Source organism: Danio rerio, chromosome 1, assembly GCF_052040795.2.
Source record: "Danio rerio strain M-AB ecotype USA chromosome 1, GRCz13ab, whole genome shotgun sequence".
In the NCBI taxonomy this organism is placed as follows: Eukaryota; Metazoa; Chordata; class Actinopteri; order Cypriniformes; family Danionidae; genus Danio; species Danio rerio.
Genome location: NC_141021.1, coordinates 55811353 through 55837017, shown reverse-complemented (window position 1 = coordinate 55837017; position 25665 = coordinate 55811353). Strand labels below are relative to the sequence as shown.

General features: G+C 36.7%; 1 protein-coding gene and 2 long non-coding RNA genes across 4 annotated transcripts in view; 2 read left to right on the top strand and 1 right to left on the bottom strand.

Annotated features, from left to right (window-relative positions):
- LOC147847018 (uncharacterized) overlaps nt 1-25665 on the top strand; it is a 919394-nt gene that overhangs the window by 568050 nt on the left and 325679 nt on the right. The gene's annotated exons all lie outside the window — the stretch shown is intronic.
- On the bottom strand, nt 1503-24479 carry rnf150a (ring finger protein 150a). Of its 2 annotated transcripts, XR_015475796.1 has the most exons (8): nt 23809-24463; nt 13264-13514; nt 11940-12011; nt 10618-10700; nt 7484-7580; nt 7066-7273; nt 4946-5398; nt 2786-4779 (listed from the first exon to the last, which is right to left on the bottom strand). XR_015475796.1 is itself a non-coding variant. In NM_001145572.2 (7 exons), the coding sequence occupies exons 1-7, from the start codon at nt 24251-24253 to the stop codon at nt 5298-5300; spliced, it is 1257 nt and encodes a 418-aa protein (NP_001139044.1). In that variant the 5' UTR covers nt 24254-24479; the 3' UTR covers nt 1503-5297. The 2 variants fall into 2 exon arrangements, 1 of the variants encoding a protein (NP_001139044.1); NM_001145572.2 differs by having other exon boundaries at nt 1503-5398; nt 23809-24479.
- Nucleotides 5038-8327, top strand: LOC141375091 (uncharacterized). Its single transcript, XR_015477274.1, has 3 exons — nt 5038-5663; nt 6284-6797; nt 6929-8327. It is a non-coding gene; the product is annotated as an uncharacterized LOC141375091 (long non-coding RNA).

Genomic DNA, 25665 nt, shown 5'->3' with positions numbered 1-25665 from the left:
TGAAGTCAATGGTTAAAGGTTTCTTTGAACATTCTTCGAAATATCTTCTTTTGTGTATAACTAAAGAAGAAACTCAAAGTGGTTAGTAACAAGTAAAGGGTAAATGTATGATGTCAAAATTTTCAACAGCAACAAAAAAAGTCTAATTTTGCTTAGATTGGAGTCAGGAAAAAAATGTAACCAAAGAAACTGGATGTTTTTTTTATTTAGAGGGGAAATTAAAGGGTTAATAATCTATAAATCTTGCAATGCAAAATTTTAGTGAAAGTTAGGGCTGCACAATAAAGCGCAAAATTGTCATAGAGATAATAGAATATGCGATATACGTATCATAACTGTGTGATGATAATGACATCTATTTTATGCATCGGTTGTTTATCTAAATTTGGCCAATCAGATGGGGCTGTACCATCTTTAGCCCCACCTAACCCCCATAGTTGCTGATCTGCTATTGGCTGGAGTTACCCAAAGCTGTACTGAAAATAAACACTAATGGCGAGAAAATGACAACAGTCAATCAGTCAGAATATCTGCGCAGGTTTTCACTCAGTGTTTTAAAGACTAAATGTTTACACCTTGACTTTTTTTAGTCTGAATTATAATCTAAAAATATATTTGACCCGTTTATTTTAAAGTCATTAAAATTAAATAAAACTATTTAGGAATTAAAAAGCATTCTTCTAAATCAAATCACTTTTATTGTCACATCATCAGCAGCACAGGTGCTATGATGAGTGAAAAGGCAAAGGCTAAATCGTTAATCACAACAGTATCACACATTATTCTAGTATCGTGCAGCCCTAGTGAATGTTCATCCTGCAACCATCAACACCAATATAAAAACTGACACGCTTCATCTTTAAATTCTTAAAGCACTATTCCTCAGAATGGAGATAAAGTGCTTGATGAACATGTGCAGTGTGAATACAAACTTGAAAAACAGTAGTGAAAGAGTTGGAAATTAGACAGGAGACGAGCACAGAGAGCTGCAGACTCTATTAAACCACTGATGCATTTGACCTTATTTAGGATGGTGGGAAAAATAAATAAATAAATAAATAAAAGCACTGGAAAAGCAAACTCTTTCATTCCTTTAAAGGGTGAAATGATTATCATAATGAATAATTAAACATTTCTAGACATCTTTAGACGCATGACACCCCACACAAATAGTGTTATTTCCATAATAAATTATAACATAGGCATGAATCAACAACATTTAATGATCTCACAAATGATTCCTTCATTTAATAAAGATATTAAAGAAAAGTACACAAACTGGGCTAAATTCACCAAACATTTTTATCAAGAAATCTTCTTAATGTGACATTTTATTCTTGTTTTCTTTGTATTTTCTAACACATTTATAATAAATATAAACTTTTTTCCTGCAGTTTGAAGACAAACTTTTATTTATATATATATATATATATATATATATATATATATATATATATATATATATATATATATATATATATATATATATATATATATATATATATTATTTATATTTTAATTTTTACTTATAACTTTTATTTATATCATTTATATTATATATTTATATACGTTTATATTAAGAGTTTATTCATGTATTCATGTTGGTTCAATGTTTTTCAGGATTTTCTTCTTCAATAATTCAGCCCACTGTCATTTTACTTGTGGACCGATTAAACAAGCACCAAATCAAGTTCACAATCATTTTATCTTATAAAACATTTAAAGCAAAAAACATTTCTAACATGCCAGACTAAACTAAATCTGCAAATCTCATGTGCTTTTTGGCAGACAGATGCTAATAGCACTGCACCAGCCTTTACCTTTAATATCCCTGAATATGAATATGAGGATCCGTCTTGAAGATAAGCAGATTATTGAATATGTGCCATATCCACCTATCCTGACATTACAAACATATTACACAAACAAGTCCAACAGACATTACAAACACATTACACAAACATTTCCAACAATGTGCGGAAACTAAACACTGAGGCTTTGGTTTAGTCTACTGAACATTCATCAGCCAAACCCACTACTGCAGTGCATTCTGGGTAGGAGCTCTTAACTGGAGATGTGCATTATGAGATAAAGTCTCATTTAAAAAAAGTATCAGAAATACTTCACACTCAAATCAATTCAAATAATAAATTAATAATAATTACATAGTTTTAAATACTAACTTATAAACTAATACACAGCAATACAAGTAATATGTATAGAGTAGAGATCTATAGAGCAAATCTAGTAATAATATTCATAATAATACAACATAAATATTTAAAGGGGTGCTTCTGCTATTTTTATCATATCTTAGTTTTTTCTTTTTTAGAAAAATAAACCCTTTGATATCAAAATAAACCTTCATTAGTCTTTCGCTTTCCTATTGCACATGATAAATATAAAGCAGTCATCAAAACAGGCCCATATTACACTGTAAAACGTGATTATTTACTTATAAAAGATGAGTACACTTGTTACCTTAAACGCAGTTGACTAAAACAGGTGAGTAAAGACATTTTAACTGTTGTTTCAACTTAACTTTTATAATTATGCACAGTTCATTTACTTAAGCTGTTGCTTTAAACTTCTTCATTTTTCGCCGGCTTAGTCTTTATTTCAGACGTCGCCACAGCGGAATGAACCGCCAACTATTCCAGCATATGTTTTACGCTGTGGATGCTCTTCCAGCCACAACCCAGTATTGGAAAACACCCATACACTCTCACATTCACACACACTTATACATTACAGACAATTTAACTTACCCAATTCACCTATAGCGCATGTGTTTGGGCTGTGAGGGAAACACAAGCACGTGGTGGAAACCCACGCAAACACTGGGAGACCATGCAAACTCCACACAGGAATGCCAACTGACCCAGCTGGGATTCGAACCAGCAATCTTCTTGCTGTAAGGCGACAGTGCTAGCCACTGTGCCACTGAGCTGCCCTGCCCTAAACTTTAGAAGTACGATTAGTAGATTACAGTAAATAAACTGTGCGTAATTATAAAAATTAACTTCAATAAACTTAACAGTTCCAGTGCGTTAACTCACCTTTTTGAGTAAAGTCAACATGTTGCTTTTAAGATCAAGAGATTTACTCACTTTAAGTAAAGTCAAATAGTTATTTTTACAGTGTATCAACTATTATTATATTCTACAAAACAAATCAGAGCAAACACTATCATCACTGTCCCATGAAAGCTACGCTCGCAATTTCTGCAGCAGTTAAACCAGAACAGAACAGAAAACGCCACGTCGGCTGAGAAAGTCTGAACATTTTAAGCAGCTTTATGAACGATATGTTTAAACTTAAAGCAATATTCATTTATTTATTTTCTTTTCGGCTTAGTCCCTTTTTAATCTCGGTTCGCCACAGCGGAATGAACCGCCAACTTATCTAGCATATCTTCTACACAGCGGATACCCTTCCAGCTGCAACCCATCACCATTAAACGCAAATGAAAAGCATCCCGGTGTGTACGAGACTTTAGGGTTGTATACCAGTGGCTTTAAAAATCTGTAAGAGCTAATGTTTGATTAACTCTCAGTTGGATTTTTTTATTTTAAAATGTTTTCATTTAAGAATACTTCTTTTAGCACACAAACATGTTTTACCGTGTTACTAGCATGATTTTAGCATTTTGGTAGCATATCTTAAGCTCGTTTACAAGTGAGGTAAAAAGATTGTAAGCGCTAATGTTGGATTAGCTCTTGATCAGCTACGTTTTCAGAGCCCCATTGAAAGTCTACAGGATTTAATGTTGTTTTGATTGAACTCTGAAAATATAGTCTGAATAATTAAAAAAACAAAGCATAAAAAACTCAGAGGAAATTAAGTCAAGAAAAAAGGCTTAAATAGTAGCTCAGACTTTCAGAAGCCAACATAGTTATGACAAAGAACTGATTTTTGCATTTGTTTTGTCAAGTGTTCAGCCCATTTCAGCTGCTCAGAAACGACTAACTTTAGCAGTACTTAGCTAACAGTAAGCTAGCAGTATTTAGCAGTGTGCTTGAGGAGGAACAGACGACAACACTGTCAAAACTACCTAGTGTGAAGCATCCGCCTAATCTGTGCTTTTGCGGCATTTACAAACATCTCCGTGACACACTGGCTGCTAGAATACTCGTGACTTGGTTCTACTATGGATAAGATGCATTTATAATGTATAACCTGTTTACGACACAACAGTGACCCACATGAAACAATACTACAGCAATTTATAGTAAACAACACTACAGTGATTTTGAACCATTCTACAGTATTACCACTGTTGTGGTGATTCTACAGTTGCTATAGTAACACAACTATAGTAATATAAACAAACGAGCCAATACGCTTGTTAAGTCGTGACGTATCTGTGACGTATAGAATACCGTGTCCGGGTCCAAGCCGCTACTCATTTGAATTGAGAAGATATTCGCTTGTAGTCAGATCACACGTTAAAGTGAATTTCATATGAATCATGGTGGACACAACAGTTTCTGGACTTGCTGTATCACAAATACCAAAATTTTAACAATTTCTAAAAAATTCATCACTTTCTGACCACCTGATATATATATTGCGATCTTGTTTTTGAAAGTGGTACAGCACTTTGTAAACATTCACGTTTACCATGAGTCTTCCCATACAGATTGATAGAGCACTTAAACCCTGAAGCAGCTTCGCGTGACGTCACACTTAACAAGTGGATACTGTAGTTTTTTATAACTAAACAGTATATTATACAAGAATATACACCACAGTTTACTGTAGTAAAACATATTTTAGCTCCAACCACCTCCAACTCACACCTGTTCAATAGTTTCTAGTAGTCATGAATGCCTTAATTTAAGGATCAGCTGGTTGATTGGGTTGGAGCACAATTGTGCAGAGCTGCGGCCCTCCAGGAATTGAGTTTGAGATCTGTGCACTAGAATATATGGTTCAAAAACACTAGCATTTATTAATATAAACTATTATAGTTTTTTTTAATTAGTGTAATCTTATAACCATTATGAGCCACACTCATCGATGCATATTAATTTTGGAATATCCTGATGTGTACTGGCAGTGATCCCACAGGGAAGTTGACTGTCAACATTTGTCCGAATTAAAAGCCTTCGCATTCCTCGCAGTCTGGTAATGCAGGAGACGACATTCAGTTCAGTCAGAAAAAAAAATAATGATAAGGGAGACGTTTTTTTGTGGTGATGGAGGAAAAAAACAACAAAGACGTTGCACACCTGTGCTGCTATTGCTCTTGGTCTGTTATTGTCCCGCTGCCGTGTTTATGGCACTGAGAGTCTTCAGGACTTCACATCCTCCTGTTCAAGATCAGACTGAAGCTCTGCGATCTCCATTGGCATGATGTCTGGATCATTGCTCATGGAGGGCTGATGCTGCTCACCTGCAACAATAACAACATCTGAGTCCTACAGTGATGAGAGAAACTACCCTGTCTTGACACCAGATCTGCTGTGAGCTATTCATTCTGGAATCCAAATTAAAATGTTAGGAAGATTTCTCTGGATGTTTAATTCTGCTACAGAGAAAAAGAAGAAAAAATAAGTTCAATTATATATCCCAATATTCCGACTTTTTCCACCAGAATTACAGGTTTGCACACCATCATTCCAACTTTTGTCCTGAAAATTCCAAGTTTACATAATTATGTTTCCCCTCAGAAGTCTTGAGTTTACACCCTTTAATTCTGAATTTTCCTTCAGAATTCCAATTTTACACCACATAATTCTGACTTTTTCCTCTAACTTCCAATTTTCCAGACCATCATTAAATATGGTATAAAAATTACAGGTTTGCACACCATAATTCTAATGTTTGTACTCAGAATTCCAAGTTTATAGCCTATAATTATGACAATTTTCCTACTGAATTCCAAGTTTGCTCATAATTCCGTTTGTCCTCAGAATTTCAAGTTTACAGCCCATAACTATGACTTTTTCCCCTCAGAAGTCTTGAGTTTACATCCTTTAATTCTAAATTTTCCTTCAGAAATACAAGTTTACACTCCATAATTTCAGCGTTTGTCCTCAGAATTCCAAGTATATACCGCATTATTTAGACTTTTTACTTCAGAATTCAGATTCTACAGCCTATAGCTCAAAATTTATGATTCCATTTCATAATTCAGATTTCCCCCTCAGAATTCCAAATGTCCACCCCATAATTCTGACCTTTCCCCCCACAGAATTTCAAATTTACTTCACATAATTTAAATTTTTGGCCTCAGAATTCTTTATTTACACTCCATAATTTGGGCTTTTTTCCCCAGAATTCCAATTGTTTCCCCCATTATTCTGACTATTTTCTTCAGAACTCCAAGTTTACACCTCGTAATTCTGACTGTTTTCCCTCTGAATTCCAAATGTACACCCCAAAATTCAGATTTTTTTTACTTCAGAATTTCAAGTTTACAGCCCCTAATTCCAACTTTGGCCCCCAGAATTCCAAGTTTAACCCCATAATTCAGATTTTTCCTCATTAATTCAGTTTACACCTCTGAAAATTTGGTTAAAAGTCTGGATTTACATCAATTTTTTTTTTCAATGGAATAATATTTACACCTTACAGTTCTGGTTTTCTCACCAGACTAAAACCAGGACAGGCTGGGCTTTTATTTGTTGCTGGTACCAAAAAAAATGACCTACATTCAGTAGAGCTGAAAGCTCAGACACACAAAACCAGCAGAACAGACTAAATTAATCACATCCAGATCCACGAGACGTGCAGGTCAACGTGAGAGATAGGAATTTCACAGAACTAAAATTTTACCCTCAGATATCCAAGTTTACATGCCATAATTTGGACTTTTCCCCCTCAGAAAGAGAATTTTAAGTTTAACCCATAATTCTGACTTTTTCTATCATAATTCCAAGTTTACATACTATAATACCAACTTTTGTAATCTGAATTCCAGGTTTAACCCCATAATTCTGATTTTTGTCTTTAGAATTCCAAATGTAATCCCATAATTTCTAGCAGAATTCCAAGTTTAACCCTATAACTCTGACTTTTTAAGTTCATTCAGGTTTGATGGGATTCCTGCACACTCACTGCTGGCGATGTGTGGACTCTCTGCGTCCGCCGGCACCGAGTTCATCTCCTGGTAATCGTGTGACAGACCGGTTATTCTGAGTGGCTGGTCTAAAACCAGCGAGCTCTCGCCGACAGACACCTCACTGGCACCAGTCACTGCGATGCTTGGTTGCCCACTGGACGTCTCATAGTCTGGAGGAGCGTCGTCTGAGCAGTCTGTGTTGGGCTGATGGAGAAATACAGCATTACTGAAAATGTATTTATTCTGCAAAATATATTTCTCTGAACTTTCTCATAACTGTTTAATAACTATTCACAATATTTAAGGCAAACATTTTTTCAGAATTGAAAGCAAGTGATTGAATTAGAGTTACTAGTTACTTTATAAGTCATTAAACCCAACACTGTTTTTATGTGACAGTCTCTCTGCTCTTACCGGGATGCCCAGCGCCTTCAGGATGTTCATTTTGCACATGGGACACGTTCTGTGGTCTTGAAGCCACGGGTCCACACAGTTCCTATGGAAGACATGCCTGAAAATGACAGCACAGTTCACAGAAGAGAAACATCAGCTGCATACAGTAAACAAGTGCCATTTACACCATTTTACCATATTAAATGCTCTCTGCAAAGTGAATATTTAGAATAACTGAACTTAGTTTTACAGACCATTTGCTAAGTTACAGATTTATAGTATGTTAGACTATTTTAAATTATTAATTAGATTCATTCGAATTAGATTAATTCTATTAATTAGATTCAATTAAGTGGATTCATTTTAGAACATTCATTTTCCGCCGGCTCTTTATTTCAGAGGTCGCCACAGCGGAATGAATCGCCAACTATTCCAGCATACTGTATGTTTTACACAGGAGATGGCCTTCCAGCTGTAACCAAGTACTGGGAAACACCCATACACGCTCATTCATACACATACACTAGGGCCAATTTAGCTAACCCAGTTCACCTATAGTGGATGTGTTTGGACTGTGGGGGAAACCGGATCACCGAATGAAACCCATGTCAACACGGGGAGAACATGCAAACTCCACACAGAAATGATAAATAACCCAGCTGTGACTTGAACCAGTGACCTTCTTGCTGTGAGGCGACAGTGCTAACCACTGAGTCAGCGTGCCGCTATTAATTATTTCATATTTCTTTATAATTTAGCATACTACTGATTTAGCATAGAATTGAGAAAGGTTCATGAGCCGGGATTCGAACTCTGGATGCCCAGAGTGCTGCTGCACCATATGTCAGCGCACTAACCACTGGACTATCATGCAGACAATCAGAGACAAATCTAAAAAATATATAATAAATAATAATAATAATTATAATAATAATAATCCACCCGCCGTGCCCGTTCTCGCTAACGAGGGGGTGGGGGAGTAGTGGAGGGATGAATTGGGGGGAACAAAAGCAAAATCCACCCAGCGATACAGAATCCAGACAGCTGTCTGTAAACACACACACAGACACACAGCACCACAGCACCAAGCAAGTACACAGACAGCATCACGCTCTCTCTCATACACACACACACACACACACACACACACACACACACACACATAGACAGCACGAAGCTCTCTCTCTCATTCAAGCTAAACCCACCATCATGCTCTCTCATTCACACACATTCATGCTCGCTCGCTTGGGAGTCGGGAGCGATATTGTTAGACCGCCCGCTCCCGTTCAATTTACACAAGAGTTATCGACCGCTCTAGCAATTTATTCGGAAATTTATTCCCGCGCTGCAAGAAATCTAATCGGGTCCTGGAATTCAGCCCTCTAGCGCAGGGCACAAAAGCAATAAGGGCGAGTCAGAATCCACTTTTGCTATTTTAAAGACAGAAATTTCCCCTTTGCTCCGCGGTGCATGATCTAACAGGGTTGAGCTTATTCTCTTAATGAGTTATGGGTGTGTTTTAAGAATAAACCAATCAGAGTCTCATCTCCCATGGCGCATTTGCTATTTACATGTTGGACTTCGTAAGTAGAAGAACTGAACGCTTCACTAGCAAGAAAACAGTTAAACAGAGCATCTGCAGCGCGAGGATAAAGAAAGAGCCTCTTCCAATTGACCTTTACTTTCACTTTCTCTTTTTCGTGGATAAGGAAATGATGTTGTACGCACTCCACTAAAGACATTCATTAGCCTTTATAATTATTTTGTTTGTTAAGCACAAACATTTGTTTTAAAACTATTTCTAAATTCAGTTCTAATTTCCAGGAAACGAATAAATGAGCAATAATAACGAAGTGTGGTCCAAAACTGAGTTATATCCAAACACACGTGCTATGCCCCATATAAAACCCGATAAGGGGGCAAATCAAAGCTTGTTTTTAATAAAACAAATATAAATTTGAATATAATAAATAATATTAATTATAATGATAACATTACACAAAGCAAGATGTCGTGAATAAACTAAAAAAAAGCCATCTGTAAAGATATGTGTATTGTTGTACATCCTGCGTTTTTTAAGCAATGTGTAAGCAAGGCGCACAACTAACGCGCTCTGCGCTGGACTTTAGACCTGCTGTCTATTTTAGTTCCTCAAAATAGCAACGCACCAACGATGCACCTTAACACACTTCTTTTCTAGAACGGAACACCCATAAGTCCACAAAGTGGCTCAAATGAATTTGCTATTTAAACAATGTGGCGGAAAACTAAGTAAAAACTAAGAAAATTAAGGTTGAGTTAGTCTGAAAATAGCAACACGTCGGGGCAAACACGTCTTGTGCCTCATTGCACTGGGTGTATGTTAGGGCCCAATATGACAATAAAATAATTATAAAAATGCCATATTTAGTTTTGCATAAAACAATGAATAATAACAAACTTAATATATAATAAATGAATTAAAAAACAACAATTAAAATGTTAAATTTTTTAGTAAAAACATGATTAAAACAAAAAAGAAAAGAAAATTATTGAAATAATGCCCAGCAGTTTTGGTAAACATGATTCATCAAATGGACTAGCAAATTATGCACAGAAGTGTTATTCATTATTTATTTAGTTATAATAAAATTATTATAACTAACTAATAAAATTATTATAAGTTATAATAAAATATAATAATAATAAAAGTGTATATACAAATAAAAACAAAAAATTGTTTAAACTAGTGAGCCAGATGCATGATATTTCAATTTGCATATTGAGAATATACATAAGACAAAAAAAAAACATTTCACTTCATAGAATAAACAATAATAATACAAAATATTTCAATTCAAGACAGACTATGAGGCCATAAGATGCCATAAAATACATATTTTCCATCATAAACAATGCACTAGAATAAAAGACTCATTTTTCATATCGCTGCTGTTCTGCTGGGAAAATGGTTTCAAGTTTTACAGATTAAACATTGATGGTTTTTACAGTTCACCAAGTACAATAGCTTCAGGCTGAACTTCATGATTAAACACTAACTATGAAAAATAACATATTATTTTAAGCTGAAAGTGTTTTATTAATATCTTAATGAATATATTGATGATTTCAGGCCTGTCCTGCTAATGTGTGTGTGTGTGTGTGTGTTATCTTACCGGCAGGGCAGGATCCGCACCACATCATTAGGTTTGTAGTCTTCAATACACACCGCACAGTTGTCAAAGTCTGAATCTGTTTCCTAGAAAAGTCAATAAAAAGGGCGATACGAAGGATAAAAAAAAGGTATGGGCAATAGAATGTGTGCACTTCCATGAAATCTATGCTTAAGAGGAAGAGCAGCAGACCAGAACACACAGTCATAAAGAGAGTCAATCACTAAACCACACTGATCAATTAAAGCCATGATGTCACTGACTGCTGACTGTGATGCAGCAGGAGAAACAGACGTGCATGTAGGAATGGTGGGTGGGGAGAAACAGCTCATTTGCATTTAAAGGCACAGGCTACAAAACAGCTACGATTTAAAAATCCACATATTCATCAAGGTATAATAAACGATCTGATGGCAAGTGGAAACTTTACAGACACATTCTGGAGACACCAAAGACTTATCTTACATCTCGTTAAAGGGGTAAAATATGTGCATTTAAAGCATTTCATGAGTTCACACTTAGCTGATGATTGCTTATAATGCTTGTTTGGCATGCTGTCCCAGGAGAGAGCCTGAGCTCAGAAGATCTTCGAAACTGGGGCTCCCTCCCATTTGCAAGGTGAGAGGGGAGTTTGAGCTTAGGTAGATTTCGAGAACTCCCCTGCTGTAGTAGCTAATGAACAGATAGTGATTGCTCATAATTGATAACTACTTACTAGGTGCATGTCTTTTGGACGGTGGGAGAAAACCGGGGAACTCACATGAGCACGGGGTGTACGTGTAAAAGATACCTGCCATAATTTTTCTCTGAAAATCCGGGAGACCCAGGGGGTAGTGGGTTTAAGGTCTAGGTCTCGGAATAGAGGTGTCTGAATAACACATAACCTGAAATTACGGGAGTTTTCTGGGAGATAAAACAAAACAGGAGGGTGGTGGGAGATGGGTCTGAAATATGGAAGACTTCCGGGATGTAACAGGAGTGTTAGCAGGTATTATGCAAACTCCACACAGATACGTTGACTGGCTTGGTAAGGACTAGAATCAGTGACGTTCTTGCTGTGAGGCAACAGTGCTAACCACTGGGCCACTATGCCACCCATCAAGGAAAGGGGGAGGAGTAGGGGTGGACGGGGAGGATTCTTTAAAACAAAGATGGCTGTGATATGGAGATTGGGGCATTAGGAATTGTCTGATTGGTGAATCACGAATTGGATAATGCGGGAGCGCCTGTGTTCAATCATAAGGACGTGATCCTCTTGAAATTAGTTCATAAATAAACTTCACTTCATAGCATTTATAAAAACAAGATCACAAAATTAAGCAAACCTTGTCTCCCTTCCTGATGGTCCGCACTTGTAACTTGCTTATGGCCTTTTTTGCAGCATCGCCCAATCGCCTCTGCAAGAAACATCCAATATTTACTTCGCGCATTTAAAACATGACATTAAAGGGATCGTTCACCTAAAATTAACATTTATTCCCTATTTATTCTTGAGAATTATTTCCTGTTGAACACAAAAGAGGATATTTTGAAGAGTGTTGGAAACCTGTAACCCTTGACTTCCATGGAAGGACAAACAAATACAATGGAAGTTGATAGTAACAGGTTTCATTTTTTTAAATATCTTTTTTCTTGAAAACAAAACAGACTTCATATAGATTCTTTTTATATAATTAACTCTCATTCTAATGAATCCAAACCTTTGAGTTTTTTTTTTCACAAAAGAAGATATTTTGAGAAATGCTGGAAAGGTTTTGAAGGATTTTTCAAAACATCTTCTCGTGTTCAACAAGAAAAAAGAAACTCGTATAACTAAAAAAAAAACACTTTATTAATGCCACAAGAACATGAGGTACAACATGGTTAAATAATTTCGTTTTGGCTGATGAAAAAATTAAAAAATGTTTTGTCTTACTTTGGAATTGCTCTAAAACATTTACATATAAATAAAAATTATTTATAAAATGGGAAACGTTTGGTTTATATTGAGCCCACTTTTAACTCATATAGATTTTGAACAAGCGAAGAGTCAGAAAATGATGCCAGAATTTTCATTTTTAGGTGAACTATCCCTTTAAAAGGGAGCTATTAAGCAAAACTCACAGTTTAAACCTAATATAACCAGCCTCTAATGGTAAAAATGTATTAATTGTACTTTTTATAATCACACTTGCTAAAAACAGTCTGCAGAAACACTTTGATTGACAATCTCCATTTGTACATGTCATCAGAGGTGGAAAGCCTCGCCCATCAGTGACCATCTTCCCTCATTGGCACATTTTCAGCTTTTCAAACAAATAACTTCAGTCATCTGCCACTATGCTGACACACAGGCATTTATAGCTCTGACCTCTTCTGAAAAGAGCACTTTAAATCTCATTTAAATTTAAAGCGACAGTCACCAAAACACCACAATTAGGATTAAAGCCTAATTTCAGAGAGATATAAAATATTATTTGTATTTGAGCTGAAACTTCACACACACACACACACACACACACACACACACACACACACACACACACACACACACACACACACACACACACACACTCTAGGGACATCGGAGACTTGTTTTACATCTTGTTAAAAGGGGCATGTTAGGTCATGCAATGTCAAAAAGGTATTGAACTGCAGTGTTTTTTGCACCTGACTGCGGTCTCGAGCGTTGGCATATCGGAAGCGCTGGATGTAGTAAAAGACCAGCCAGGCCAGCGAGATGATCATGAGGACGATGAAGGAAATGGAGACGAACACCACTGACGTGCGGCTCACGTATTTCTGCAGGTTTCGTGTGCCGATGGAGATGTGCATGGCCACCGTTATGTTCTTCTCCAGCAGAGCCATGATCTCTCGACCTTTGGGCTCAGGAATCATGATGGCCACCACATCGCCGGTACCTGAAGGAAAACAACAGTGTGGGTCAATCTCACAGCAATCGTATGGAATCAGTTTAGTCTTAAAAGAAATTCATGCAAAAGACACGATGTACACATGCGTAGCCAAATTCACGTGCGTAAAATGAATTTGCAAAACACCATTAGCGTAAAAAACACCATTTGCAAATGTTTCTCCGTTCGCCATGCTGGAGAGGAACAGTCTGCACCAATAGAGCGCAGAGTGGGTGTCCTTGACTACAGCTCTCCTCTGATTGGCTGAAAGGTACGAGTTACCCTGCCTCTGGCAGGAAAGTCTCAAAAATACACACACACATATCCAGGGGGAGTCATACGTGAAAGAGGATTTGCACATTCACATTCAGGATAAACTCGCAAGTTTTCAAAACATTTTGTACACTCTTATACATTTGCAAATGGTGTTTTGCATTTGTGAAACGTATTTTATGAAAATGTATTTTTATTTTGAGAACATGACATTTTTTTGTGAATATAAATAAATATTTTACGCATGTGAATTTGGTTTTATTCACATGAATTTGGCTACGCGTGTAAATCGTGTCTTTTGTGTGAATTACTTTTGAGTCTTATCTGTCTCCATACATTCAGCTTGAAGGCGTTTTTATTTCAGAAAGCAGTCAGTGTATCTTTTGGTCATTGGATTTTCATTTTAGAAATGGATATTGAAAAATGAAAAACATTTAAAAAAATTTTCGTTTAAAATTCAAAAACGAAAATCAAAAAACGCATTGTATTCCAATTTTCGTTTTTTATTTTAAAGGGCACCTATGGTGAAAAATCTACTTTTCAAGCTTTTCGGACAGACATATGTGTATATATTGGGGTGATATAAACACACACAGTCCTTTTTTTTTCAATTTAACAACATAAAAAAGGTGGATCAATTAGAGCGCTTTTCAGAACGGCCACAACCGGACGTAGGAGTGCGGTCCCCCCGCCCACCAATATTGATTGACAGCTGCGCGCATTAACATGTCCCGGTAGTCACTTGTATAATCATGTCAACAAGACCAGACGTGCGCAAAGCAACCAGGAATGAAAGATCTGTTCAGTTCGCTAGGATCATCAATCATCATCAAATATGAATAAGAGTGAGTTTCACATGTTTGAAATGTTTTAAAACAGTGCACGTGTGTACTGAAGTACAGCGATTTACTTCAGCTTTACTTCATCAGCACAGCCGCGTGTCAGAACAATTATGAAAGAAGACACTTCAATCCTGCTTTGTGGACGTTAAATCAGGTTTATTGTGTACATTAACATAACATATATCCACACAGCAGTGGAGATTAGCCTGTATCCTGTCACATATGCATGCAAAAACAGTGTAAAGCTAAGCGCGCGCGTGAACTTTGTAAAGATATTGTGTGTGACTAATCATTGCAACTGCACAACAAATACTCATTGGTAAAGTTCTTACTGTAGTATTTCTCACAAACGGCATGCTACGTAAGATCTTATTTTAAGTCTGTCTGTTGTTTGACGCAGCCGAGGGAGGAGATTAAGGCACGCAGAAAGGCACGTAGAAATAGTAGGCGGGGAGGACTCGCCTTAAAGGCACAGTACAACAAAACCACCCCCTGGTGGAAAAATGTATAAAACAGGATCTAGTAAAAGGTATAATGAAAAATCTGATGGGTGTTTTGAGCTGAAACTTTACATACGCGTTCTAGAGACGCAAAACACTTATATTAAATCTGAAAAAAGGGGTAACCTAAGTGCCCTTTAAATCGAAAATTTAAACACAGCTCGTTTTTCAATATCCGTTTCTAAAATGAAAATTCAGTGACCAAAAGATACACGGACCAGAACCCTCACTGATTAAGTGTTTTATATAGGATTTATTCTATTATATTCATTCATTTTTCTTCGACAGCAGAATGAACCACCAACTATTCCAGCATATGTTTTACGCAGTGGATGCCCTTCCAGCTACAACCCAGTACTGTGAAACACCCATGCACCCTCATTCTCACACACACACACACACACACACACACACACACACACACACACACCCACACCCACAAAACACACACACACACACACACACACACACATTCATACACTACGGACAATTTAGTTTATTCAATTTACCTATAGCGCATGTGCTTGCTCAGCAGGCACACAACATCATAAGACATTAATATTAGGTTAGATTTATCATGACGTCATGACGTCAGGTGACCAAAATTCAATGTCTAGTCAGCGTCTAAGGACGTTATTTTGATGTTCATTAACTAGGTCTTTGATATTTGGTTGATTTTAGATTGTGTTGGAAAATGACCAAAATCCAACATCTGATATACGTCATAGTGGTAACGTCCACACAACATCAAGGTGTAACTTGATTAGACATTGATTTTAGGTAGATTTTAGGTTGGACATTGACATCAGCCTGACGTTGGGTTCGGACGTCAACCCGATTTTCATTTCCAAACAAAATCCAACATCCCTACAACTTTGGAGTACATTGGGGTACAATGTCAATTTGACGTCATTATGATGTCCTGTGCCTGCAGGGTGGACTGTGGAGGAGACGGGAGCACCCGGAGGAAACCCACGCGAACACGGGGATAACATGCAAACTCCACACAGAAATGCCGAATGTCCAAGCCAGCACTTGAACCAGCAACCTTCATGCTGTGAGGCGACAGTGCTAACCACTGAGCTACTGTGCTGCCAGACATTTTATATGCATGAATATGTGTCTGAGCTGTTTTTCAGTGCAGGTCTTGTGTGGCATTTTGTCTGACTCATGCCGTCAGCTGAAGTTTAGCATCCGAAGCTAAAGCCGTCTCAGCTAATCTCCAGCTTCCGGTTCGCAATCCTGGAAACGCAGTGAAGTGATCCTCAAGTTGAGCAGCGGCCAGACCCTGTGTTTATCCCGTCAAACTCCATTAAACATTAACATCCGAGCAGGCTGAAGAACTCAAGCACCCTCACATGTGTTGATCTCCGGCGTACACTTGAGGAAAACATTGATCTGAAAGGACATCTTTTCATTCCCCCTGACTGTTTTCATTACACAGAGTCAACAAAGAAAGCTGGAATAAAGGAATGATGAATGATGATTATTAGCGGGAGGAGCTGGTCAAGAGGTCGATTTTCCTGATGAATTACTGAGGTCAGGACTCTGTGATTAATGTCAAATAAAATGCTTTTATGGAGCTTCATCAATAACATGACAGCAGGTCACAGGACTCACCATAACCATCAAGTGGATTCAATTTACAGCACTGTAAATAAAGTAATGGCAAAAAGTTCAATTATTTTCCTTCGGCTTAATCCCTTATTTATCCGCCAATTATTCCAGCATCTGTTTTATAAAGCGGATGCCCTTCCAGCCGTAACCCAGCACTGGAAAACACCCTTACACTCTCGCATTCACACACACACTCATACACAGGGGTTAAAGTAAAAAAAAATCCTGAGCCTGAACTTTTTTTTTATGGTTGAACTGCAAAGAAGGACTTTCTTACGATATTGACGATTATTCATTCATTCATTCATTTTCTTGTCGGCTTAGTTTCTTTATTAATCTGGGGTCGCCACAGCGGAATGAACCGCCAACTTATCCAGCACGTTTTTACGCAGCGGATGGCCTTTCAGCTCCAACCTATCTCTGGGAAACATCCACAAACACTCATTCACACACACTCATACACTGCAGACAATTTAGCCCACCCAATTCACCTATACTGCATGTCTTTGGACTGTGGGGGAAACCAGAGCACCGTTATGAAACCAGGGAGAACATGCAAACTCCACACAGAAACGCAAATTGAGCCGAGGATTGAACCAGCAACCTTCTTGCTGTGAGGCAACAGCACTACCTACTGCGCCACTGCTTCGCCCATTGACGATAATAACCAAAATAAAGTAACAAGAGCTTAAAGTGCTTACAAATCTGGTAAACTGAGACTGAGACAGCCTCTCCTCAATGATTATGCTTTGCACCATTTATTTAAAAGGACTATGCAAATAAAGTAATTTCTTCTAAACGATAACAAATGCTCAAAGTACTAAAGAACTGAACTGCTAAAGTTCATATTTCTGGGTTATAAGCAAAGTCCTGCAAACTCTTTCCTTTTAAGACATTTGGACCAGAAGATGGAGCTGGTACAGTGGAGGAGGCTGAGGGTCTGCTGTTTGTCCAATCAGACTTTTTGTATGACATTTTTGTTGTTTACATATGATCAGCATTAATTTGCATACACGTTTTATAAGCTGTGAAATAATATTCTCGGTTTGGTGCGGTGTTATCATTCAAAAATAAAGAAAATCTTTGGATTTGTAGATTATGTAGGCTATTTTAAAAACTGATATTATATAAGAGCTATTAATAACTGTAATTTTCCAAATGGAAAAAGGTTGGTTTGTTGGGTGTACACTAAATCATCAATAGTTTATGAGGCGGCTCCCCTGCTGAAAAATCCAGCTTAAACCAGCCTAGGCTGGTTGGCTGGTTTTAGCTGGTTGACCAGGCTGGTTTTAGAGGGGTTTTGGCCATTTCCAGGCTGGTTTCCAGCCATTTCCAGCCTGGTCTTAGCTGGTCAGGCCGGAAAATGACCAGCCAAATCCAGCTAAAACCAGCTTGACCAGCCTGGTTTAAGTTGGATATAGCTGGTTTTGGCTGGACTCCCAGCTTGGCTAGGCTGGTCAAGCTGGTTTTAGCTGGTCATCTCCCAGCCTGACCAGCTAAGACCAGGCTGGAAATGGCTGGAAACCAGCCTAGAAGTGGCCAAAACCCTTCTAAAACCAGCCTGGTCGACCAGCTAAAACCAGCCAACCAGCCTAGGCTGGTTTAGGCTGGATTTTTCAGCAGGGTCCATAGAGCACAGAGGCGATTAGCATCAGCTGGTTTATGTCAACTCATCTGTGTCAAATGAATCTAGAGACATTGGTGGTGGTAAATTTTATTGGGGATTCCTAATATGAAAGTTAATCATAAGCTTGGCAGGCACTTTTGAAGAATTTGATGTTTACAGAATGCCCGAGCATTCTGCCCGAGAGGCGTTTTAAAAATGGCCATCGAGTAAAATGCTTAAAGCAAAGAGCTTAGAATGACCAAGAGGCGACACTCAATAGAACGTTCCATTGCAACAGCAGCGCCCGTCAACAGCCCCAGATTCTGCCACTTTGGAGAGCCAGTGGCTGTCCTGTGTTTTTAAAGTGCATTACAGCTGAGATACAACCTGAAAGACGACAAAACAACACTTACTATCACAATCATCAGCACTTTTAATAGCTTATTTTACAGACTTATAATGTGCTGTCGTTCTATTGACATTTTCATTCCAAAATGCGCCATCTAGTGGCTGTTTCCCAAATCGCACTAGAGTGTCGCCTCTTGATGATTCTATGCTCTTGGCCTAAAGCGACTTACATCCCATTTCAAATGAAAACGTGTTTTGCATTATAATCTAGTATTTCCTCTACTGTTGATGTGAACCGGTAGTTTCTGAGCCATTTATTTCAGTTTGTTGATGCACTTAGAACTGAAACAGAAAATGACTGAAAATAGGCTGATGAAAATCAGATATGGCTTTTGAATTATGGGTTAACAGTAGTATTAAAAAAACAAACTAATGAAAATGGCCTGGATATGACTGAAGAGTACCAACAATTTACTCTAATAAAACTGGTCAGGAGCACATCTAGCTCAAATGCAACTGGATTTCTGACAATGCACTGGTAAAAATATCCAGATTTTGAGATTAAAAGTGTTCATTTATGGTTGTGAATTGCAATATAGGATGTTGATCTCTGCCGTGTCGACTTTTGATGTTGACAATTCATCTCTACAGTTTAACAAAGTGACGTTTATTGAAATTTTAGTAGTTTGAAATAATAATGTATAAAAAATAATATAGAGAGAAATAAGTTTGTAAAATAACAGAAAATGTGCTGTCAGTTCATAACAAGGCTTTTAAAGCATAATATACAACACCAACGCAGAAAATATAGCCCTTTAAACCATAAAAAATGTTCATAAAAGTCTTTATTTTTTACTTTTCAAGGTTTAAAGTTGCTGGAAGAAAGATCAAGCTCCTAAAATGCAATTCAAAATCATAAATAAATGTGGAAAAATAAAAACACAAATGACAAAATACAGAAAACTGATCATTTGTGGACATTTTTACAGTGGAGTTTTTCACAAACTTGTCAAAATAGATATTAACATGCGCTTAACATGCTTTCCATGAACATATCGACCCCTTTTGTCAATTTGATCTGATTTATGCACAAAAATGCCAACTCTGATCTTTGATGCATTTCCAAAATATGATTTATTGTAATTTTCTCCAGCATATTTTGGGTTGCAGTGTGACCTGAACGTTTTTCTAAGATTTATTCATGCAGGTGTGTAAAGCATGAAGAAACGTGCCATGATTTATAGCTTTAAATGATGTGAGAGAAGATAAATCACTGCAAATATGTGCATGTCAAATGCTTCTTGTAATAAATGACTCATGTGAATGGAGTATGGATGTCATCATTATTGTTTGTCATTTCAAGTTTGCAGTATGAACATGTTCTTGATGGGCTTATTGAAATATTAACTTGACAACACAAAATACTTTGCCAAGTATGCAAATCTAGCATGAAAAATAGTTTGAATGTTAACTATTAATAACAGCGTCAACAAAGTGTCTGATCACATTCTGCATCGTTGCTCAGAATCACATGTTGGTGTGTATTAGTAGGTTTTATTGCCTTGTTAAACATTAAAGGAATAGCTGATCCAAAAGTTGCTTTGTCATTATTTATTGACTCAAAAAATGTTTATTTATTATGTGGATTATAGTGAACAGTGAAAGTGGTTCCTTAAACTTGGGATACAGCTCAATGTTTATGAAAAATGTAGATTTTTTCACCTTTTTCTGGTGAAAATACTGTTGAAGGAAGTAAAATTATTCGCCCTCCTGTGAATTATTTTTTCTTTTTCAAATATTTTCCAACTGATGTTTAACAGAGCAAGAAATGTTAAGAGAAAGATCAAGCTTCCATAATGCAATCCAAAAGCATAAATAAATGAAAAAACGTAAGGCTCTACATGCCGTATATACAGATTATTGAAAGTCTAAAGCGTTTGCTACTTAAGTACTATTTGTCACCATCACTACTATAAATCCCTGTCCATTGAGACTATAATCCTTTTTCTTTAATCAGGGTTTCTGCAGGTTTCACTGAGTTAAATTAAAGACTTTTAAGACATTTTAAAGACCATTATGAAGGAATTTTTAGACTCAAAGCGATAAAGACTAAAAAAAATTTCAAACGGCCCAGATGAAAAATATTTTTATTTGCTCTTTCAAAAAATTATTATAATTTATTACACTTAATAATACAATAATATTAAACATTTAACTATTTAAAATTGCGCTTTTTTAGCTAAATGTTTTAAATATTGTGTCAAATCAAGCAAGCTCTTGTTGTAACTATACACTTCTTCCCAACATAAACTTTCTTTAAGATAAAAGAAAAATGATCAAATGATGTAAAGGTTTTAAAAACTATAATAAACTGAATTTATGCACAACAATCTGTCCAGGTCGGTGTCCTCAGCCGTAAATAGATGGAGCACTTATAAACAAATGTTATTGTAGGGAAAATTATCATAAATAGAGTTAAAAATGACCTTTTTAAATAAAAAAGTTTAAAGTTTTATCGAGATGATTGTTGGTGATTGTATGGGTTTTGGCCAGGTTTGGTAGCAATATATGAACAAAGAAGAATGAAGACCTGTTTGAAAAAGATTTAAGACCTACAACACAATATTTCAGTAGATTTCAGACTTTTTAAGACCTAAAACTTGGATTTTTAAAATTTAAGACATTTTAAGACCCTGCACAAACCCTGTCAATGCGTTAATGAACACAATCTGCGTCATTCATTGTGATAATGTTCATTTTAATTCAGCAATTAATTTTTAATGGCTAATTAAATAAACTAAAGTAGCTCGCGTTACATTTTCAAAAAAGTAACTCAAATATTATTCCTTAATTTTGATAAGTAATGCGTTACTTGTTACTTAGAAAAGTAATACTGTGACATAACTCATGTTGTAATGCATTACCCCTAACACTGCTTATTACTTGAACTTTTTAAAAAGCATTTAAAGACATACCTTTTTGGCCAAGCTTTTAATTAACAGTATTAGTGTTTCTGTATTTGGCTTTTTAATTCGTTTGAATATGTTTTAACATGTCTTCTTTTATTGTCCTGTGTTCTTTTACTTGTTTTCTCTTATTGTAAAGCACTTTGTGAGTCAATGTCTGGGAAAGGTGCTATTTAAATAAACCTTTACTTACTTACTTAAGATATTGGCTGCTTATTAATACTTATAAAGTACATATTCTGCATCTCTAACCAAACCTACAACCAACCACTAAAACACTGGAGGATTAGTAGCTAAATGCAGGGGCGGACTGGGACAAAAATTCAGCCCTGGCACTGTAGTCACATCAGCCCACATTACCACACCGACACAGCCCCACCCACGGACACGCACATTCACTATTTATTTTGGTGTACAGATGGTGAAATAATATGACATTCTTGCCAGATTTTGATTACGTCCGGGTAACCTCGGATTGGGTCGGCCCATCTTGAAATTAGGCGGCCGTCGCCGATTGGGCCAAATGCTTAACATTTATTATTATTCTTTTTTATTTAGCTATTTATTTTTATTATTTATGTTTTTTATTCATCATCATCATAATATCACATCTAGCAAGAGATAAAAGCTGCCAGCACGTAAAAACAATAAAAAATAAATAAAAAAAACTGACCGGCCCACATTTAAAAATTGGTCCGGCCCTTCTGGCATTTGCCAGAATTGCCAGATGGCCAGTCCGCCCCTGGCTAAATGAATGTTTAAGATCAGTGGTTCTCAAACCATGGTACGTGTACCACCAGTGGTATGCAGGCTTCCTTCTAGTGGTACGTGGAGGAATCGCTGAATAATTTAAGTAAAAAAATTGAACACTTTTAATGCATACGATAACACAGATGTGATCAGTAAATTGATTTTAATAGGCTAAACCTTTTATTTTATTTAAATTTTTGAATGTTTGTTATGCATTCTACCATTTGAAGCTAATTTCCTTACCATATTTGTATTGGCTGCTGGGGGTGTATCCCGTGTTTTTAAATCCCAATGTTGACAGCTATAGTTTAATCACTTTTCTGACACACAAAACCTCTAACGCGCAGTAAGAAGATCTAATTTCTAAATATTTAGATATAAATCATATATTTAAAATACAAGTTAATATTTAGATTTCAAAGATATACAAATAAGTCATATATGTACATGTACCATATATTTCAAAATTGATCAAAAATAGTTTATATATAAATAGGATGATATTTATGAGGTCCAAGGAACATTTCTAAGATTTGATGAATAGGCTACTATATGTTAATACTTTACATTGAAGCACAGCAGTTTTCTGTTTACTTTAGGAACAGTGCCATTTTTAATTAACTTTCAAAAGCACACGTTGATGTTTTATTTGTTTTTAATGTTTTAGTTAATGTTCAAACTATTAATATTGTTATAAGTGGCTGACAATAATAAATATTCATAACAATAGGAATTAATCTGCTACGTTTTTGAACTGTGCAGAACTGTAGCTGCTTAACTAAGCCTAATACGCTGTATTTTAATACTGGTCATTATGGTGGTACTTGGAGAGACTATTTTTTTCTGAGGTGGTACTTGGTGAAAAAAGTTTGAGAATCACTGTTTTAGATGAACCATCTCCCTGCTAAAAAATCCAGCTTAAACCAGCCTAGGCTGGTTGGCTGGTTTTAGCTGGTCGACCAGGCTGGTTTTAGAGGGGTTTTGGCCACTTCCAGGCTGGTTTCCATCCATTTCCAGCCTGGTCTTAGCTGGTCAGGCTGGAAAATGACCAGCCAAATCCAGCTAAAACCAGCTTGACCAGCCTGGTTTAAGCTGGACATAGCTGGTTTTGGCTGGGCTCCCAGCCTGGCAAGGGTGGTCAAGCTGGTTTTAGCTGGTCATCTCCCAGCCTAACCAGCTAAGACCAGGCTGGAAATGGATGGAAACCAGCCTGGAAGTGGCCAAACCCCCTCTAAAACCAGCCTGGTTGACCAGCTAAAATCAGCCAACCAGCCTAGGCTGGTTTAAGCTGGATTTTTCAGCAGGGCATCCTTATTAATGCTTGTCTTTGATCAGAAAAAATAAAATAAAAACAACATTTTGATTTGACACGAAATGCACACGTATGTTCAGGTCATTTACCGTGGTGTGGCATGGTGATGGTGTCATTAGAGTTGCTGGAGCCCACATTGAAAATCACCACAGCAGAAGCATTGAGAGCCGCAGCATGTCTGATCTTCTCCCTAAAAGTGCAGTTTCCTTTAGCTATCAGTGCAATCCATGGGATGCTGGGATGTGGCAGGGGAAATCTGGTGTTCCCATCACAAGCCTGTCTGTCCTGGGGCATAAACACAAAGCCCCTGGCGTCTCTTTTAGGGGAGTGCTCCCCATACCTGCCACATTCACTCCTGTCAGTCTTTATTTCAGATGTCACCGGGTCCAGGTAGGTGATGTTGACGAACGCAGTGTACCATTCCTCCTTCTCCGCCACTGTGAAGTCTAAACACAGTAAATGCACAAAGCAGAAGGACAGCAGCCATGTAGAAAGAGCCAGACTCCGGCAGGCTTGTGTTAGAGACACTACCATGTTTCCAGGAATTATCACAAACTGTTTGTTATTTGGTTTTAATCCTGGCTCTTCTTCTGGATGTTGTCTGCTGTTTGTTATGGCATTATTTGGCAACCCGGCGACAACGCAAATAAAGCGGAGTCTGATTTAAACATGTCTCTTTTCTACTTCGTTGTCCTTTAAAAGTGGCTTATAGAAGCGGTCCACCATCGTGACGCTTCACCCAGCAGCATTTGGGCTTGTTGTGACGGTGACCGTCGGTCAAGGGTTGCCAGATCTGCTCGTGATAATTGCGTTACTTTAATACTTCAACTGATAATGGAACTGAGATACCTACAGCTAGCAAACAATGCTAAACAATATGTAGCAGTCAGACATTAGTTTTAAAATAATAAATAGGCAAATATAGTCGAAGGAAAATATGTATTTTAAATGCTCTTATTTTGAGCGTCACAGTGGCGCAATGGGTAGCACAATCGTCTCACGGCAAGAAGGTCACTTGTTCAAGCCTCGGCTGGGTCAGTTGGCTTTTCTGTGTGGAGTTTGCATGTTCTCCCCCTGTTGGTGTGGGTTTCCTGCAGGTGCTCCGGTTTCCCCCATAGTCCAATAACATGCAGTCTAGGTGAATTGGGTAGGCTAAATTGGCCGTAGTGTTTGTGTAAGTGTGTGAGTGGGAGTGTATGGGTGTTTCCCAGTGATGGGTTGCGGCCGGAAGGGTATCCGCTGTGTCAAACATATGCTGGATAAATTGGCAGATCATTTCACTGTGGCGACCCCTGATTAATAAAGGGACTAAGCCGAAAAGAAAATTAATGAATGAGTGCTCCTACTTTGCATAAATAAATGTAACATTTAATAACTAGGTTGGATGCACTTACTAACATTAACAAACAATGAACAATACATTGATCACAGTATTTGCTCATGTTAGTTAACGTTGTTTAATGAAAATGCAGTTGTTTATTGTTAGTTCATGTTAACTCAGTTAACTAATGTTAAAAATTATGAATTTGGATGTAAATTATGCATTAGTAAATGTTGAACTTTAATTAATAAATGTCTTACAAGTATTGTTCATAATTAGTTTACGTTAGTAAGAAATAAAGGAACAATAAATAATTATTTTTATTATTTCTATATAGATTTATATATATATATATATATATATATATATATATATATATATATATATATATATATATATATATAGATAATGATATATATATATATATTTATATAGATAGATAGATAATGATAGATAATATATTAATAATGAAGGCTTAAAAAAGGCTTTTTAAAATATACAAAAATAGCTAATATATATAATATATAATATATATATATAACTTTATAAGTAAATATAAATATTTGAAATATATATATATATATATATATAAAAGGAAAAAACACACACAATGTAATAATATTAT

Coding starts and splice junctions, on each gene's coding strand:
- rnf150a (NM_001145572.2), bottom strand. CDS start 24,253: ATGGTAGTGTCTCTAACACAAGCCTGCCGGAGTCTGGCTCTTTCTACA. Junction 13,515..23,808: donor CATCACCATGCCACACCACG/GTAAATGACCTG, acceptor GTTTTCCTTCAG/GTACCGGCGATGTGGTGGCC. Junction 5,399..7,065: donor GAGTCCACACATCGCCAGCA/GTGAGTGTGCAG, acceptor TTATTGTTGCAG/GTGAGCAGCATCAGCCCTCC.